Source organism: Chaetomium globosum, genomic scaffold (assembly GCF_000143365.1).
Source record: "Chaetomium globosum CBS 148.51 scaffold_2 genomic scaffold, whole genome shotgun sequence".
Lineage (NCBI taxonomy): Eukaryota > Fungi > Ascomycota > Sordariomycetes > Sordariales > Chaetomiaceae > Chaetomium > Chaetomium globosum.
The window spans coordinates 1,821,170-1,837,428 of NT_165977.1; the positions used below are offsets into that span (position 1 = coordinate 1,821,170).

Genomic DNA, 16,259 nt, shown 5'->3' on the forward strand with positions numbered 1-16,259 from the left:
GGCGTTACAACATAAACTTTGGTCAAGCGGACGGCGATATTCGAGGTCAGGATTGTCCACATCTTCTTGAAGATATTCCAATGCGAATTTTCGGAAACAAGAAGCGTTCATGAACGCCATAGAGATAGGATCAAGCTTTTCACGTTGCGATATGTCTAGCTTCGTCCATTTGACTTTAGTTGTAAAGTCAAATAGACACTGGGAGCTAATAGTTGCCTCTAGAGTAAGCTCTTCAGGGACGGCTGGTGCTTGAGATTCTGATACAATGGTGTCTTGACTTGCTTGCGTAACGGCACTGGCATGGCCCCCCGCGTCGTTGTCACTCTCGTCATCAACCAGAGTCATTAGCTGTAGTCGACTGCTGACGACAGCAGCGTTTGGTTGGCGTTGAGCTCTCCTGGGTTGTGGCCTCTTCCTCGCGGCTGGCTTCTGCTTCTCGACGCTCCCAAGGTGATCAAAAGCCCAGTATAGAATGAAGAGATATGCGATGCCTTGGACACGGCCATCGACAGGCTGCTTGCGCACCGCTCTTCTAATGCGTTGCCAAATATCTGCGATGCTGGTGCTGGGGGGGATGCCGAATTGTATGACTGGCCTGACATCAGGAATATCCATGCCCATACCCAGAGAAACCGTCGCGACGATGATGCGGCAGTTGGTGTCGAGGTTGGTGAAGTCTTTGAAGATGATCTCTTTATCGGTGGGCCGTACGTCTGCATCGAACCGCCGGACAACCTTGCGCGCGAAGCCCTTTTCAAACATTTACGGCGAAGAAGGTATTGCATCAAGATTATATCTTGCGCGCAGGCAAGCCGTCTTGCTATCCAGATAGATGATTGTCTAGGGAACATCCCGGACATTAACAGCGCTGGAGCCCTCCACCGGAAACTGAAGCCGGCGGTAGTCGTATATCGAGCCTCGTAGCAGCGGTTGGACGATAATGGAGATCTCGGGTCTGTCGATGGAGGTACGGATGATGCTGGGGTAGGGATTAAAGCCGGCATGCTTGAGGATATAGCCTTGATTATCTCTGTCCAAGGTCCGCAACGTATAGAGATACGTGTAATCCTCCTTGAAATGCCGCCATTCGCCGACGCAATGTAGTTCGTCAATGGCAAAGAGTCCGATCTTCGTATGGAATGCCGGGTCTCTCAGGATGGCTTTGAACTTCGGATTGAGCGCCTGTTCCGGACTCAAGAGTACGTGGCTGTATTTCCGGTCTTCGACTTCCTTCCAAACATGTTTGTTCTATCAAATGACGAAGTTACTATTTCCTCAGGGGTCAGGGGTCAGGGGCTCGCCTTAGCACGTAGTTACTTACTTTGAGGTGGGTATCTGCATCGACCCAGATGGGCCTCGACTCCGGTAACTTGGTGGCAATGCCCTGTCTCTGGCTCTCTCCCAGCGTCACTAATGGCACGATTTGAACGGTGATTCTGTCGGGTTTGATCGCGGAAAATGCGAATAATACAGCGCTTTTGCCGTAGCCGGTAGCGGCCACGAGAATGGTGTCTTGTTGGTAGATCGCGAGACTCTTTACAGCCTCAATCTGACCTCGGCGAGGCTCGTGGCCACCAGCAAGCGTACGCAAAGTCGCTGGAACGCGCTCAATATCGTCAAACACGTCCATGATATCGGGCGCAGAATGCTGAGATACGTGTGGATTGGTGGAGAGAAAATGACTACCTGAGGATGCGCTGGCTGGGAAGAACATGCAGTATTATTTCCATATTTTTACGACGCGTGGTCGTGAACTTGAATTGGGGGTTGCGGCAGAGATGGACGCGATCGTCGCTCGTGGCCACGCCTAGCAGGATATCAATCTACGTTACAGACCAATTGACAACATAAAAATGGTACCATTAGAAAGCCCTAGTCTACGCGATCCTCCACGTAAAATTTGAATATTGGAGATTGTGGTGGTGTTGCGCAATGGCGGAGTAATTTTGGCTGCATGCTTCAATTCGTATGGAAGCGCGATTGTCACTCGGCCATTTTTCCGATCGCCGACTCAGACCTCTTTCTTAGGCGATCTTGCAAAAAGAGTGGGACTACTTCCAAATTTGACTAGCGCGACTGATGGCCCACCAAAAACGGGTGCAGCGGAGTCTCACGGTGCGTCGTCAAAACTTTCCACACGGTAGCTAACCACAAGAAGCAGATCGCCCAAGAAAGGGTCTGAAAACTGAGATAATGAAGGCCCGGGGTGCGGCGAGGGAGGCATACCATTTCCGGCCTCGAACCTTTGAGCTTGCTTTGCAGCAACAAACACAACAGCAGCAAGAGAGACGACTACCGAGGATGCGGAGCGTCACATTCCGAGGCGCGTCCACCCTGGAGGAGGCCAACGATGGCTTCCAAGAAGCGGGAAAAACGAAGAGACCACGGGGCCGACCTCCCGGCTTTCCCATAGCCCAGGAGGAGGCTGCAAGGAGTTCGAGGCAAGGAAAGCTGACCTTTGCGAGGAAGGTTGATACGGATCTGACCGGAGACCGAGGAGACGGTGTTGGGGGCCTAGGGGTTACGACTCCAGAGGCCGCGGATACCTTGGAGGCGGACGGTCAGGATGTCGGAATGCAGGGAGCTGGGTGGGCTCCCTTCAACCGTAGCACGACGAATTCTGAAGAGACGGGCCAAGGTAACATCCGTACAGCTTTTCAGTCCGACTGGGAAACCAGGACGCGTTGCCTGTACAACTAGCTAGATAGTTGGACCGGCGAGCCCAAGGGCATAGCGGCGTAGGAATAATAATTTTTAATTGAAGGGTCTAGAATCTAAGCTATTATTTTTAAGGGTACCACTTTATTGTTACGTAGCTTTACTTTTTATCTTCTAGTTTATTAACCTACATTTTTCAGGCTAGTAACTAAAACCTACTCCTAACTAAACGGGAATCTCTTTTAGTAAATATTATTATTATTATTATTATTTCCTACACCGATATGCCCTGGGGCGCGCCGGTCCTTCTACTGCTATTTACAAAGGAAACCGTACCGTATAGACCGGATAAAAACCTCTGCCTACCACTTTGAGACAACAATCTATGAATCCGTCATACTGCAAAAGAAAGGAGGCCCTTTGCCGGCCTCCGGGCCCTCTAGCCCTCCCCATCCACTGTTTCTAGCTCCAGCCTTCTGGCCAGCCTATACTCCAGTAGCCGGCCAGAGTCCATCAGCCAGCCAAGGACCTTCCTAACAAATCTTCTGCTCCGGGCACCTACTCCCCGTAATACGGTTTGTAGGTCCCGATGTGACCGAATCTCTCTGCCGTCCCACGGCCTTTGTAACGGCGGGTCGGGGCACCAAACCACCAAGTGCTCCACCGTCTCCCTGCCTCTCCCGCACTCGCAATAGGGGGGTGCGGACCTCCGGGACTTTCACCCTGAACAGGTAGTCCTGGAGGCCTATATCCCCGATACGGGCCTGGGAAAGGAGGGAGCTCTGCGCCTTTGTAAGACCTTCGTGTGTCTCATCAGAGCTTTGTCGGTAAACAAGAGGGCTGGGGGGTCTTCGTCGGCTATCCTCCTGTTTAATACCCTCTGTCGAGTAGTACTTTGTTGACCAGCTCTCTGTTGTTCCCACCGGGCCTGCCAGGCCAGTTCGACCACCTCCTTGGTATTCGACCCCCTATCCTTCCCCCCGATCTTCCATTTGTAGTTAACCCACTGGGCCACTACACTAGCGGCTAGTTCAGTGGGGCGTGGGACTCTGCGGGCCCTGACGGGGCCTCCGGCCTCGGGTTTTCCTCCTCTTGTTGAACCTTCGGTAGACCTTATTGCAGGCCTCAGTGATTAGATGCCCCGTGGTTATTCTCTCAGCCTCCGGCCCAGCCCCTGACTGTAGGGCCTGCTTCTGTAGCCGGCCCTCGAAGTCGGCCAGCCGCTTGTTGAGATATAGGTCTAGCGGTGGCACCCAGGCCTCTGTTTCTAAGCACCGAATAGGAGCTGACTTGTTATGCCCCTACTACTATTCGAAGGCTCCTGTTCTGAGCTTTTGACAAGACCTTTGCAGGCCCCTTCGGCCCTGTAGCTCTTGGAGCTGTTGGTTGGTGGAAGCTGGAGGCTCCGTAAGCTATGGCACTGCGGATGCACTTTACGTAGACCTCCCGAGCCCTGGATAGGCTCGGGCCCCACGTCTTTGCTGCAATCCTCGATAAGGCGAAATCTTGGGTTTTGAGTTTCCGTTCCACAGCTTGATGGTGCGCCCTCCATGACAGCTTCCAGTCCAGCCAGACTCCTAGAAACCGAGCCGATTCCACTGGCTTAACTGTGCTGTAGCCACTAGCCCCTGGGTGGGCCAGGGCCACCGGGTTCTCCCACTGTCTCCGACCTTTGTTGAAGTGAATTAATTCGCACTTTTGAGCTGCAAACGCCATCCCCCGGGTACCAGCCCACTGCAAGCAGGTCTTCCAAGCTTTTTCCAGTTGCTGTGTATTGGCGTCTGGGTTCTTTCCAAAGGCCAGTAGGTTTGTGTCGTCTGCGAACCCTACTATGCTAATCCAGTGGATGGGCTGTTTTCAGGGCTCTGATATAGGGAGGCAATGTAGAGGATAAATAGGATCGGGGATAGTGGTGAGCCCTGGGGGACTCCCGCTATGACTGGGATGTCTCTCTGTTTTCTGGCCGTTCGAAGTGGAGGATCGCAACTCTGTTACTTAACTCACACGCCTTCACCCACAGAAACCCACCCACTGTGGGTAACCCTGTAGCCGAAGAGTGGCTAGTAGCCGGGTGTGGTTGACGGTGTCGAATGCCCCTGAGATATCCAACTGTAGAAGGGAGGCGGTTGCTTTCTGCCGCCAGGCCTCCTGGACTTGGGCTACGACTAGCCGAATCGCTACCTCTGTTGACCTGTGCTCTCGGTTTCCCATCTGCTCCGCTGGTAGTAGGCCGTAGGCCTCTGCAGCACTAGTAATCCTCTCTGCTACCAGTGCTTCTATGACCTTCCCAACTGTAGGTAGGAGGGGCTATAGGCCTGTAACCTCCTGGAGTTCGGTAGGTACTCGGCTCTTTTCCGGGCTTTTGTAGGACAACTGTTTTGGCTCTCTTGAATATTTCTGGGAAACCATCCGATCCTGGAAACACGCCTCCGTGAGAACCGCTAGCACCTTGAACAGTGGGCGCCCACAGGGCCTTAGAAGGCCTATAGGTAAGTGGGCCCTCGCCTGGAGCCTTCCAAGGACTAATCTTCGAAAGGACTGCCCTAACATCACCCACTGTAACCTTTTCCTCTATATTGAACTTCGGAACCCACTGTTCTAGCAGGTCCGGGTCCTCTATATCAGAAAGGTCAGCTTCTGGGTTAGGGTAGAACCGGCGTGCTAAGGCCTCCGCCTTCTCCTTGTGGGTGGAGAGGTCCTGGCCTCCGGGGGGCCCTGTGAGAGCGGGTAGTTTCGGGGGATCTGGGGGGGGCGAAGCTTCTGCAACGGGCCCAGCGTTCTAGGCTCCATAGCAGGTCGGTTTTGTGGGTGGCTTTCTGCATTGTTGTCCTCCAGGTCTTCGTTTTCTCTTTGTTGATGGTGGCCGCGAGGGCCCGTAGACCTTGGTTAAGTCTTTCTTTGTTGTGCTCCGACGGGGCTGCCTTGCACTCCCTTTCGGCTCTCCTTGCCTCTCCCTGGGCCTCCTTGGACCTCCACTGACCACCACGGCGAGCCGTGGCCTCTGTTGGCCTTCTTCCGAGGGGGTGGCCACTTCAGCTATCCTCTGTAGCTCCTCGACCAACCAGTTGAATGCTTCTTTTAAACCCTCCTGCTCCCTGACTTGTGCCCGGAGGCCCTGTGGCCCTGGGTCCTCTAGGCCTATTTTCTCTGGTAGGAGGGCCGCCTCGGCCTCCACCCTACGCCTGTCCATCATCTTCCAGTTCCAACCCCCTGGCTGGGTTTGTTGTGGTAGGGGGCCTCCGATGTCAGCTTCCAAAATCTGTGGGTAGTGGTCTGACTTCCCCCTGTATTCCAGGCCGTAGTAGGTCGTTTGTAGACCCACTGATGCCCAGAAGTGGTCTATTGTCGAAGTGCGGCCTCGCTGGGCCCCCTGCGGTGCCCTGGTTTATAGTGCCTGCTGGAGTTCGAAGATCGAGATCCCACTGTAGTGCCAACTCTAGGAGAGCCTCGGCCTTCCTTTCGTACCGGCCAAACCCGGTCCCATTGCGGATAGTGTAGGTTAAAGTCCCCCGCTAATACTACTGGAGTAGGCTGGGGCCGGCCGACTTAGGAGGGTTTGTAGGAGGGTTTTATCCTCAAGGGGGTTATAGATAGACCAGAGTTCTAGTCCACTGTTCCCGAGCCCTGGGAACCATACCTTACAATGTTCCTTTGAAGTCTCATATTCCCACTGTCCTGTGTCGAACTTTCGGCTGACGAATATAGCCGCTCGCCCACTTGCTTTGTGAACTAGGTGGTATTTCGAGCCTCTGGGACAGTAGGTTGACTTGGTTTGTTGGTTGATCCATGGCTCCTGAATAGCCATTAGGTCGTACTGCGCTTCTTCTAGCAGGGCCTCGAGTGCCTGCTTGTTTCCTTCAGTGTTCCACAGTAGGACTCTAATTGTCATTAGTTTCCATAGCTGCGTCGGTACCCTAATATACGGCCCGTAAAATTGTGAAATTATAATTTACTCTCCCGCTAGTTAGAGGATTGGGGGTATCCTCCCTAGTTTATACTTCTCTTTCCAACTTACGATAGCCCCTACTAATAAGTTGGAATCTAATTGCTTTACTATATATAATTAGTATACGAGGATGGCGTGTAGTGCCCTCGGTATGATCGATACTCTTGTTCTTAAAGTATATAATCCCACCCGGGTTACTAAACTCAATATTCTAGTTCTAGGAAGTAGTTAGGAGAATATCGGTAACGTAATCTATTCATCACTTTCTGGGACACACCACCTTGTGGGACACTTTTCTGCCCCCACCACGTCGACTTCGGACGCACCTCACAACACAAAAGAGAGTCTATTCGGAATGCATTCTACATAATTCGAGTCCTTATTTACAAGGGCATTTTCTGGCGTTGTGCTCGATTGAGCCACAAACACTGCACTTCGGCTGCGCACGCTTTCGTGCCTTTGGCGCAGTCGTGTCCGATGGCCCCACCTCTCCTTCTTCGACCTCTCGACGAGCTTCCTGGCTTTCTTGACCCTTCTGACGAGCATTCTGGGAGGCCTCGATGTGTCATCCCTTCTCCAATCGTCATAGTCCCTCCTGTTTGAATGAAAGCTCGGCGTGCCCGCTTTCTCTTTTGTCGACCATTTTCAGCTCGAAGTCGCGAGTTCTCTTCCTGCAAAAGAGTAGCATTGTGCATCGCCATCTGGCAGCCCTTGATGATTTTCTGAAGCGCCTGATCTGTTGGGCTTATCTCTCTCTGGTGTTTCCTCTGGAGAGAGTCAAGTTCGACGATGTTTGCGGGCGTTTTGAGAGGCAGACTTGGCGGTTGGATAGGGGTAGGAGGGGGACTCGGTGTCCGTATCCTGGTTTGTAGCCGACAAAGAACCTGAGTTGGATCGAAAGGCAAGAGCCCTGCAGCTCTAAAGCCGCTTGCGATGTTCTTTGTATTGAATGTCTTTTCCGAGCTTCGAGAAACAGTTCGAGGAATCGCGGTTTGTCAATGTGATGAACCCCGAGTGCTATCTTCGCTTTGACAAGGTCGCCGTACGTCCGCTTAAGCACAGCGAAACAGCTAACGTCAAGGGGCTGGAGGTAGTGCGACGAGTGCGGAGGCATACACTCTGTAAGGATCCGATGCTCAGTACAGAATTTGTCGAATGCAGGCGTCGAATGGCTTCCATGACCATCGAGAATGAGAAGCCGATATCGACCAACAGTCCGTTTTCGAGTTTGTGGCTCGAAGACTTCTCGAAGCCACTCGAAGGTAAGCTCATCGGTTGTCCAGCCGTTATCGCTGACTCCAATCCGCCATGTCTTTGGCAGCACTGAGCCGTCGTACCACGACGAAATGTGGACTTTTCCTTCAAAGATAATCATCGGGTCAACACTCCAGCCGGATGCGTTAATGCACTCGATGACAGTTGTCCACTCTCGATTTCCCGGCTGGATAACAACAGGTCGATTCCGTCGGTCAGATCGAGTGACCACTTTAGACGTGCTTGCAACACCCATCTGGAAACCAGTCTCGTCAAAGTTGTAGATGTCGCTGTCAAGAACACCGTATTCGTTGATGGTCCTTTGCACTCGTGCAAACCACGCTGAAATCTTCTCTGGATCCTCGGCATAAGGCCCGTTGATAGTCGTACTTTCTAGATACTCGTCTCCCTGATGGGATGCCGATGAAGAAGCGCTGGATCAGTTCTCACGGACAGTCATCGCTGGGACCGGGGTGGATGTAAAAAACCCGTTGAGTAGAGTGAAGCCTCCACGCTCGCGGAGAAGAAGGTCAGCCATCTGTCGGATATAACCGATCGTCGGCGACATCCCACGGTCGTCCAATGACTCGATCCATTGAATCAAGGCTGCTTCTTCAGTTGGGCGTAGCTTTCGGTTCTTGACTTGAGCTTCTTGACGCGTACCGCCCCCCTTGACGCGTCTGTGGAGAGTGGACTTCGGTACACCAAACGCATCCGCAGCCTTGCGAATGATTTTGATTTGGCCTGAACGTAAGGCCTCGAGTGCTAATTGGATTCTATCTTCGTGCTGTAGAGGCTTTGGCATTTTGCCGGGCACAATGGCGTAGTGGAGTGCGTCCGAAGTCGACGTGGTGGGGTGTGGGGCAGAAAGCTGTCCCACAAGGTGGTGTGTCCCAGAAGGTGATGGATTACGTTAATCATAAATAGGAGCTTATCTAAAACCTAATTTGGGATCTTCGAGGCTGGGTTTATATATATTATTATTCCTAGACCGCTATGCCCTTGGGCTCGCCGGTCCAACTATCTAGCTAGTTGTACAGGCAACGCGTCCTGGTTTCCCAGTCGGACTGAAAAGCTGTACGGATGTTACCTTGGCCCGTCTCTTCAGAATTCGTCGTGCTACGGTTGAAGGGAGCCCACCCAGCTCCCTGCATTCCGACATCCTGACCGTCCGCCTCCAAGGTATCCGCGGCCTCTGGAGTCGTAACCCCTAGGCCCCCAACACCGTCTCCTCGGTCTCCGGTCAGATCCGTATCAACCTTCCTCGCAAAGGTCAGCTTTCCTTGCCTCGAACTCCTTGCAGCCTCCTCCTGGGCTATGGGAAAGCCGGGAGGTCGGCCCCGTGGTCTCTTCGTTTTTCCCGCTTCTTGGAAGCCATCGTTGGCCTCCTCCAGGGTGGACGCGCCTCGGAATGTGACGCTCCGCATCCTCGGTAGTAGTCTCTCTTGCTCTTCGCGTGCCATTCTTTCGCTTCAGCATCTTGAAAAGTGACGATTACATCCCCGCTAGGGAGCTTGCGTGCTGCCACTGCTCCCTTCCTCTCGGAAACCCCGTTGACCGCCTGGACGATCTCTTGTGGAGACCTCCAGGTCAGCGACGGCTCTATAGATCCTCTCACCAGTATTTCCTTGTTGAGCCGCCCCGGTATAATCTTCTTCGGGAGCTCGCCTTCCCCAGCCACTACTGCAGCCCACGACCGGGCTACCGTTGTTGCTGGTGCAGGAGCTTGCTTCTTTCTCTGATCCTGCAGTTCCCTCCGGGCCTCTTGCAACTCCTTCTGGACCTCCTGCATCTCCTTCCGGACTTCCTGCATCTATTTTCTCACTTCCTCCATGGGCCCTCCCTGTCTCCTTGTCCGACACCGTCCACCACGGCGTCCACGATGCTTTTCTTGAATCCTCGTAACGTCGATTCCCTCGCTTCCCGTCTCTGGTGCCTTTCCGCTTTCCAGTCTACGCAGCCTCCGCAGCCGTGTCATGATCTCGTGGCCACTACTTGGGAGACCGCCTCGTTTGGTTCCTTGGCCAAGTGAACTATTGTCCCTGCAAGTACCTCGTCTAATTCGTCGTGTAGAGGGTTGGGGCCATTGTAAATGTCATCTTCCATCTCTTCGTCGTTGTCCGTTGTGATTGGTTGAGCTCCTTCGGTAGGTGGGGCAGGCTCCCCTCGTGCAGCATTTTTCGCAGTCCCGGGCGCGGTCTTACCTTTCCTTTGCGAGCCATCGCGACGAGGCGCGACAGATCCCGCAACGGGGAAACTACCGTTGGTGGTTAGAGCTTTCCAAGCTCGATCGAATGATGGTAGTTTCAGGCGTTTTGCTGCTTCTTTCGTGCTTTCGTTTCCATTGAAATATATTTTGGGCTTATATATAGTCTTCCTCTAGTTAGCATAGGCTTATCGCGGCTATGTTGTTACCTATTAAGATTAATAACTGGTGCTAATAGGGGTTCTCGAAGTTTTTATCTTCTACGGTATAGTTTAAACGTTACTTTTAATATTGTTAGCTCCTCTTTACTTCCTTCTGCAAAATTTAAACCATCCTTTCTCTCTCTCGATATTATTGTAAAGTTTCTTTTTAAGATTCTTGTTCTATCCCTATACCTTATATTCTAGTCACTAGAGGTGGCATAGCTTATCTCCTTAAGTAGCTTTAATATATTATTCTTATTCTGATGGACTCTGGCCGGTTACTGGAGTATAGGCTGGCCAGAAGGCTGGAGCTAGAAACAGTGGATGGGGAGGGCTAGAGGGTCCGGAGGCCGGCAAAGGGCCTCCTTTCTTTTGCAGTATGACGGATTCATAGATTGTTGTCTCAAAGTGGTAGACAGAGGTTTTTATCCGGCCTATACGGTACGGTTTCCTTTGTAAATAGCAGTAGAAGGACCGGCGCGCCCCACGGCATATCGGTGTAGTAAATAATAATAATAATTAATATTATTATTATTCTTATTTCTCTTATCACGCTAGGTACTAAACACATGCGGTCCCTCAGCGATTAGCTCGGTAAGAAGAACCATGCCTAAGCTGGATGAAAACCTCCGCGCCTCCGCTCCGGCCTCGCCGCTACCCCGTGGATCCATCTCGAAAGGGCTCACCCACCTTCCGAGGTCAAAGTAACGAAATAGATAAAATGAGTTGTAACCTCTGTTCCATCGGTGCCCTTCTGCTACTCCGCTTCGGCCCCGCCGCGGACCTCCTCGTTGTTCTCATTTTCCAGCTCTACCGCCAGCCGGAACTCGTTCAGCCTCCCCAGCCCAAGTACCCACTCCATCACTATGGCAGCCTTCTCCACGTCATCGAGCCACTCCCGTAGCTCTGCGCCGTCGTCTGGCCAGGGCTGAGGTTTATCTGCGGCTCCGTTGCATTCGAGTATGAGGTGTTCGAATGTCTCCCGCGCTATACCGCAGCGGCATACCGGCGTTACCACCTCGGGGACCCTCCTAGTAAAGAGGAACCCTCGAAGCCCAATCTTCCCGGTCCTCGCTTGCACTAGGAGGGTACTCTTCGCCTTCGATAGCTCCCAGGCTGGGTCCCTCGACCGGTGTCGGTTCATAATAGAGGCGTCGAACCGCGCGGTCGCGTCGGCCGGTTCGAGGGCCCGCCCCGGGTTCCTAGCGACCACCCTAGCTACCTCACTCTCCCATCTTCCAATCCACTCCCTTCTCATTGCCTCCTCCATCCACGAATAATTCTTATAATAACCTTACCTATGTCTTCTAACTAGAAGGCTACCACTTCTTTTCTTAATACGTTATTATAGCTTTATAACTTATCCACATATAGAGGTCTCGCGGTAGTATATATAAAGCAAAGGGAGGGAGATCTGCTTTCCGAATTAAGAAAGAAGGTATCGCCCTACCGTAGGAAAAGGCCCTCGCCGTACCGTAGACGCACACGTTTTCCCATACATAACCCTAATCCCGGCCAATTTCCGCCAGACAAGGGACATCGCGCAGGCAACCCACATTAATTCTGCCGCGATGACGTCTTTTTCCCAAGTTTCTTCAACAATCACCCACAACACCAAATCTTCGAACCAATCGCGCACCGCCGCCGGGCATTGCAGCGATCCAGCAGCTACTACTCTAGAATCGCGTGAGTAAACGCTTTCGAACGCCGTAGATCTCCGCCGAAATGAGGATTTGCGCAGGAACCATGGCGCCGTACGAAGATAACCTCGAGCACTTCGACGACCTGGCCGCGCAACACCGAGGTCTTTGCCCCTGATCCATCGGCGCCTCCATCTACTGCTTCGCTGGCTACGCAGCTCCCTCAGCAGCCAACGCAGCGCCAGTCTGGCCTAGCGCCCTCGATTCGGAGAGAACCATCACAGTAGGAGCGTGTGAATCTCGACAACGACGATAGGGAGCCTTCAGCAACCCCCTCCCAGCGAAGCACCATCGTGGTGGCCACTGGAAGTACTCGAGGCCGTCGTGTCACAGTAGAAGAAGCCGACACTCAACACCACGAGCCTCAACCAGCAGGTCCCGCTTTAGCTGCTGAGGATAGGACGCTGAACACTTGGAGAAAGTAGCCTCCAAGCTGATCTGCTAACAACAACCAAGGGAAGAGGTAAATGGTGCAGCGAGAAAAAGGGAAGAAGTAGGGGGCTTGTACGAGTTAAAGGCAAAACGATTTGATCCGGATGTAGTTAGCGTGCTAAGGCCCTATAGGCCCAGTGCCTCCGGGCGATATAAATTCCATCCATCCATCCATCCAACCAGATGAAATCCGGTCTCATCGCCTTCCTGTTCCAGACCAGCGCAGGAAGAAGTAGGGGATTACCCTTTGTACCATGGTACGGGGAGACTTTTCCTACGGTACGGCGATACCTTCCCAATTAAAAGGTTTTTAAAATATTATAGGAGAGAGGAGAAAAAGGAGGAGAGGATTTAGATAGCCCTTTTTATAAATATTTTTTGTATCTATAGTCCCTTCTTATGGATATAACGTAATCCACCATTGGCCCGCGCACTTTGCTAGACATCATCATTTCAAACTACCAGAGGTCCATTGAAAACCAATGCAATCAATTGAAACTACTCAGAATCGCATGGACTATCCATTTCTCCAGCCTATAGGCATGTCCTTGCATTGTGGCCAGCCTTGCGACAGATGCTACAGAGCCACAAACCCACCCGACGCCTCTTTGACGACCCTTCATTTTCCTCCTCGACGCGTCCTTCCTCGTCAACTACGCCCTTCTCTGCAATTATATCCCTAGCCTGGCTTCCATTCATGGCCCATCCATCTTGGAGACGCGTCCGCTTGGCCCTCCGGCGCTTGGAAAGTGCTTCGTTGGCCTCTTGTAATGTCCGTACCTCGGCCTCTAGAACGATGACCCGATGGGAAACTGCCTGCATTCCTTTGGAAAGCTGATCAACAGCAGCTACAATCGGGGTTGGAGAGCTCGATGGATGTCTTGCAATCCGACTCTTGACAAGAGTAGACTGCGAGAGGGCTTCGTTGGTAGTCTTGGGCGTCTTAAAGACCCAAGCTGTTGGTGGCCCATCGGGTGTTCCAGGGGTGGTTGGTGTCCGCAACCTGACATCTAGCTTTGAAAGGACAGCTTCCCAGTCGTAGCGGACGAGTCCAGACCCTCGAAAACCCCCGAGAACGTTTTCTTGGGTGAAAGTCCGGCGGAAGGCGGCTTTGAACGCAAGGAAGAACTCGGGCTTCGTGATGTGCGTGATCCGGGCCTTGATGAAGTGCTCGATTTCACCACCGTATATCTTCTTCAAGGGGCTGTAACACCTGACATCGAGAGGCTGGGCAAGGTGCGAAGAATGCGGAGGCAGACAAATGGTGACAATGTTGTTCTTGCAGTAGTCCTCGAATTCGGCATTGACGTGGCTCTCATGGCCGTCGAGTACCAGCATCATCCGATATACACCCCTCCGACGGTGTTCAGTATGCTCATCAAAATGCTGCAGCCATTCCAGATCATTTTTATTATCTGTCCATCCGTCGGCTGTTGTTGCGACGGCCCAATTGTCCGGTATCTGCTGCAGAATACGCGATGACATATATTTGATAAGAAATCTGAAATCAAAGCATCAGCACTTGAATAATCCATTTCAAATGCTTAAATGAGGGTATTTCACTGCGCCGTTGTGGCCTTAGCATGATAACTACATCCGGATCAAATCGTTTTGTCTTTGACTCATTCAAGACCTTCACCCCTTATTATTATTATTCATACTCCGCTATGCCCTAGGGCGTGCCGGACCCTCAGCTATTTAGTGTACAGGAAAACCGTGCCCTTCCGGGCCGGGTGAAAAAACCATACCAACAATCAAGGAACGGTGCGTTTTGGTGTGTCTGCGTAGACAAAGAGAGGAGGCCTTCTGGCCTCCGAACGGGGGCGCTTCGGACCGCCGCTTCCAGCTCGAGCCTCCTGGCTAAGTTGTACATCGGCAGCTTCCCCGAGTCCATCAGCCAGTTGAGGACTCTCCTCGCGAGCCGTGCAGTCGTGGGATTCATGCCGTGTAGAACAGAGTAAAAGTCCCGTCGTGTCCGAATTCCAGTTCTCTCCCGTCTTCGAGTCAACGGTGGTGCCAAACACCACACTACCAGGTGTTCGGCAGTCTCTCGTCCCTCGCCACACTCGCAGGCAGGAGTCAGAACCTCCGGGACTCCCCGTGTAAACAAGAAGTCCTGTAAGCCTATTGCTCCCGTCCGGATTTGAACCAGCAGTGAGCTCTTCGCCTTGCTGAGACCGTCGTGCCTCCTTCGGGTTTCGTTCCGGAAGAATAGCGTCTCCGCGTCTATAACTATCAAAGAGGTCTCTGTGAAAGTCCCGCAATTATTGAGCCATGGTTCCGACGGGTTGCCAAACATGCGTGCGAAATACGGCATCCTCGACTGCGACTTCTATGACTTCGACGAGACGGGCTTCATGATGAGCATGATACGGCCAGGCATGGTGGTTACGCGCTCGGATCGGGTTGTTGAACCAAAGGTCATTCAGCCGGGTCATCGAGAATGGGCGACGGCAATTTGCAGCATCGCTGGCGACGGGTGCGTGGTGCCTTTGGTGGTAAAGGGCCGTTTCCACCTCGCCAGCTGGTACTCGGAACAGGACATGGAAGAGTTACCTATCGGCTTCACTCCAATCAGAGGCTGTCTTGACAGGGTCTCCTTATGGTGCACCCGCACCACCAAGCATCCCGCCAGGCCACCGTCCTCTCACTGGCCCGGCTTACGCCTCCTGCAACGAGCTCTTGCTTGATCTGAGCTTTTAGGGGAAGTCCTATGCTCTGGGATTTGTGAAGAGGCGAGCTTCGAACTACATCAACGGACAAGCCACGCGTTTTGATCTCTACTGCGACCGGGGACAAGCCAGACCTTCTATCGCAACCGTCCGCAAGACCACGACTTCCAAGACAGGGTGCCACTGGCGAGGCGTTGCTAAAGCCTTGAAGGAGAACGACAGGCAGTGGACTTTCGAGATCGCCAACCAGTACCATAACCAAGACACCAGCGGAGAGAATCCGGCAGCGCTGACCACTCACGCCGTTCATCGGGGCTGTCAGACGCGATGAAGAAAGACGTAGAAGCCCTGTCTCTCAATCACACCCAACGTCCTAGAGATATCGTCTTATTCGTTCAAAAGCGCTACCCTCGCACTGTCTTCACGACCAAGGATGTAACCAATCACCGGGAACGGCTGCAACGAGACAAACTCAACGGACACAACTCAACTCAAGCCCTGATCAAGACTCTCGAGGAGCATGATATCGACCATGTCGTTCGGTATTCTCTGGAGGACGTTGATAAGGTGATAACTAGGTCTATTCTGGACTTATCCCTGGTGCCTGGATACGTGAAAACGGTTCCCAACAGTCCTTCATTTGGACAACAGCTACAAAACTAACCGCTTCACGATGCCGTTATTCCAGGTGACAGGCGTCACGAACGTATCTACCAACTTCAACGTAGCCTTCGTCCTGGTGGATAACGAGAGAGAAGACGGCTTCACTTGGTTGACGCATCAGCTTCAGGCATTGCGTCTACAGCACGACGTCCCCATCTCAGAAGTCATCACCGATTTTGAGAAGGCTCTAAAGAACGCCCTCACAGCAGTCTTTCCCCATGTTTAGCAACAGATCTGTCTGTTTTACGTCAACCGCAACGTTGTCCTCAACTTCAAGCGCAAGTGGAAAGAGCTAACCAACCCCAACACGGCAAAGACGCGGGATAAAGCCACGGCGGACCCGATGCTTCTCGACGAAGAAGATCAGCTAACTTTGTCTCTCCTCAACCCTCCTGCCCGGGTTGACGAGACAGGTGAAGCTATTCCCGGCACCGAATCAGGCATAAGACTCCCGAGCCCTGAGGAGTTGCCCCATACCAAGGCCGGGCTATATATGTCTTGTGGAAGTTCATGGTCTATACAATC

The 16,259-nt window shown here is 52.6% G+C and overlaps 6 protein-coding genes across 6 annotated transcripts in view; 1 reads left to right on the plus strand and 5 right to left on the minus strand.

Annotated features, from left to right (window-relative positions):
• CHGG_02701 (uncharacterized protein) overlaps positions 1–1,630 on the minus strand; it is a gene marked incomplete at both ends in the record, with an annotated part of 1,851 nt that extends 221 nt beyond the window's left edge. Inside the window, 3 exons of the mRNA XM_001229216.1 lie at positions 175–750; positions 865–1,230; positions 1,322–1,630. Coding sequence (XP_001229217.1) covers positions 175–750; positions 865–1,230; positions 1,322–1,630 — 1,251 coding nt within the window. The remainder of the gene's footprint in view (positions 1–174; positions 751–864; positions 1,231–1,321) is intronic.
• A 563-nt stretch (positions 1,631–2,193) lies between these two features.
• On the plus strand, positions 2,194–2,742 carry CHGG_02702 (uncharacterized protein; the record flags this gene model as incomplete). Its single annotated transcript, XM_001229217.1, has 2 exons — positions 2,194–2,638; positions 2,705–2,742. 2 exons carry the CDS (start codon positions 2,194–2,196, stop codon positions 2,740–2,742), a joined length of 483 nt encoding a protein of 160 aa, XP_001229218.1.
• A 2,695-nt stretch (positions 2,743–5,437) lies between these two features.
• CHGG_02703 (uncharacterized protein) lies at positions 5,438–8,663 on the minus strand (the record flags this gene model as incomplete). The annotated part of the gene is made up of 6 exons (XM_001229218.1): positions 5,438–6,028; positions 6,296–6,513; positions 6,674–6,711; positions 7,092–7,199; positions 7,489–8,251; positions 8,309–8,663. 6 exons carry the CDS (start codon positions 8,661–8,663, stop codon positions 5,438–5,440), a joined length of 2,073 nt encoding a protein of 690 aa, XP_001229219.1.
• A 181-nt stretch (positions 8,664–8,844) lies between these two features.
• CHGG_02704 (uncharacterized protein) lies at positions 8,845–9,321 on the minus strand (the record flags this gene model as incomplete). The annotated part of the gene is made up of 2 exons (XM_001229219.1): positions 8,845–8,882; positions 8,949–9,321. The coding sequence occupies 2 exons, from the start codon at positions 9,319–9,321 to the stop codon at positions 8,845–8,847; spliced, it is 411 nt and encodes a 136-aa protein (XP_001229220.1).
• A 1,703-nt stretch (positions 9,322–11,024) lies between these two features.
• On the minus strand, positions 11,025–11,525 carry CHGG_02705 (uncharacterized protein; the record flags this gene model as incomplete). Its single annotated transcript, XM_001229220.1, has 1 exon — positions 11,025–11,525. The coding sequence occupies one exon, from the start codon at positions 11,523–11,525 to the stop codon at positions 11,025–11,027; it is 501 nt and encodes a 166-aa protein (XP_001229221.1).
• A 1,408-nt stretch (positions 11,526–12,933) lies between these two features.
• On the minus strand, positions 12,934–14,782 carry CHGG_02706 (uncharacterized protein; the record flags this gene model as incomplete). The annotated part of the gene is made up of 3 exons (XM_001229221.1): positions 12,934–13,785; positions 14,190–14,625; positions 14,739–14,782. 3 exons carry the CDS (start codon positions 14,780–14,782, stop codon positions 12,934–12,936), a joined length of 1,332 nt encoding a protein of 443 aa, XP_001229222.1.
• Positions 14,783–16,259: the final 1,477 nt, after the last annotated feature.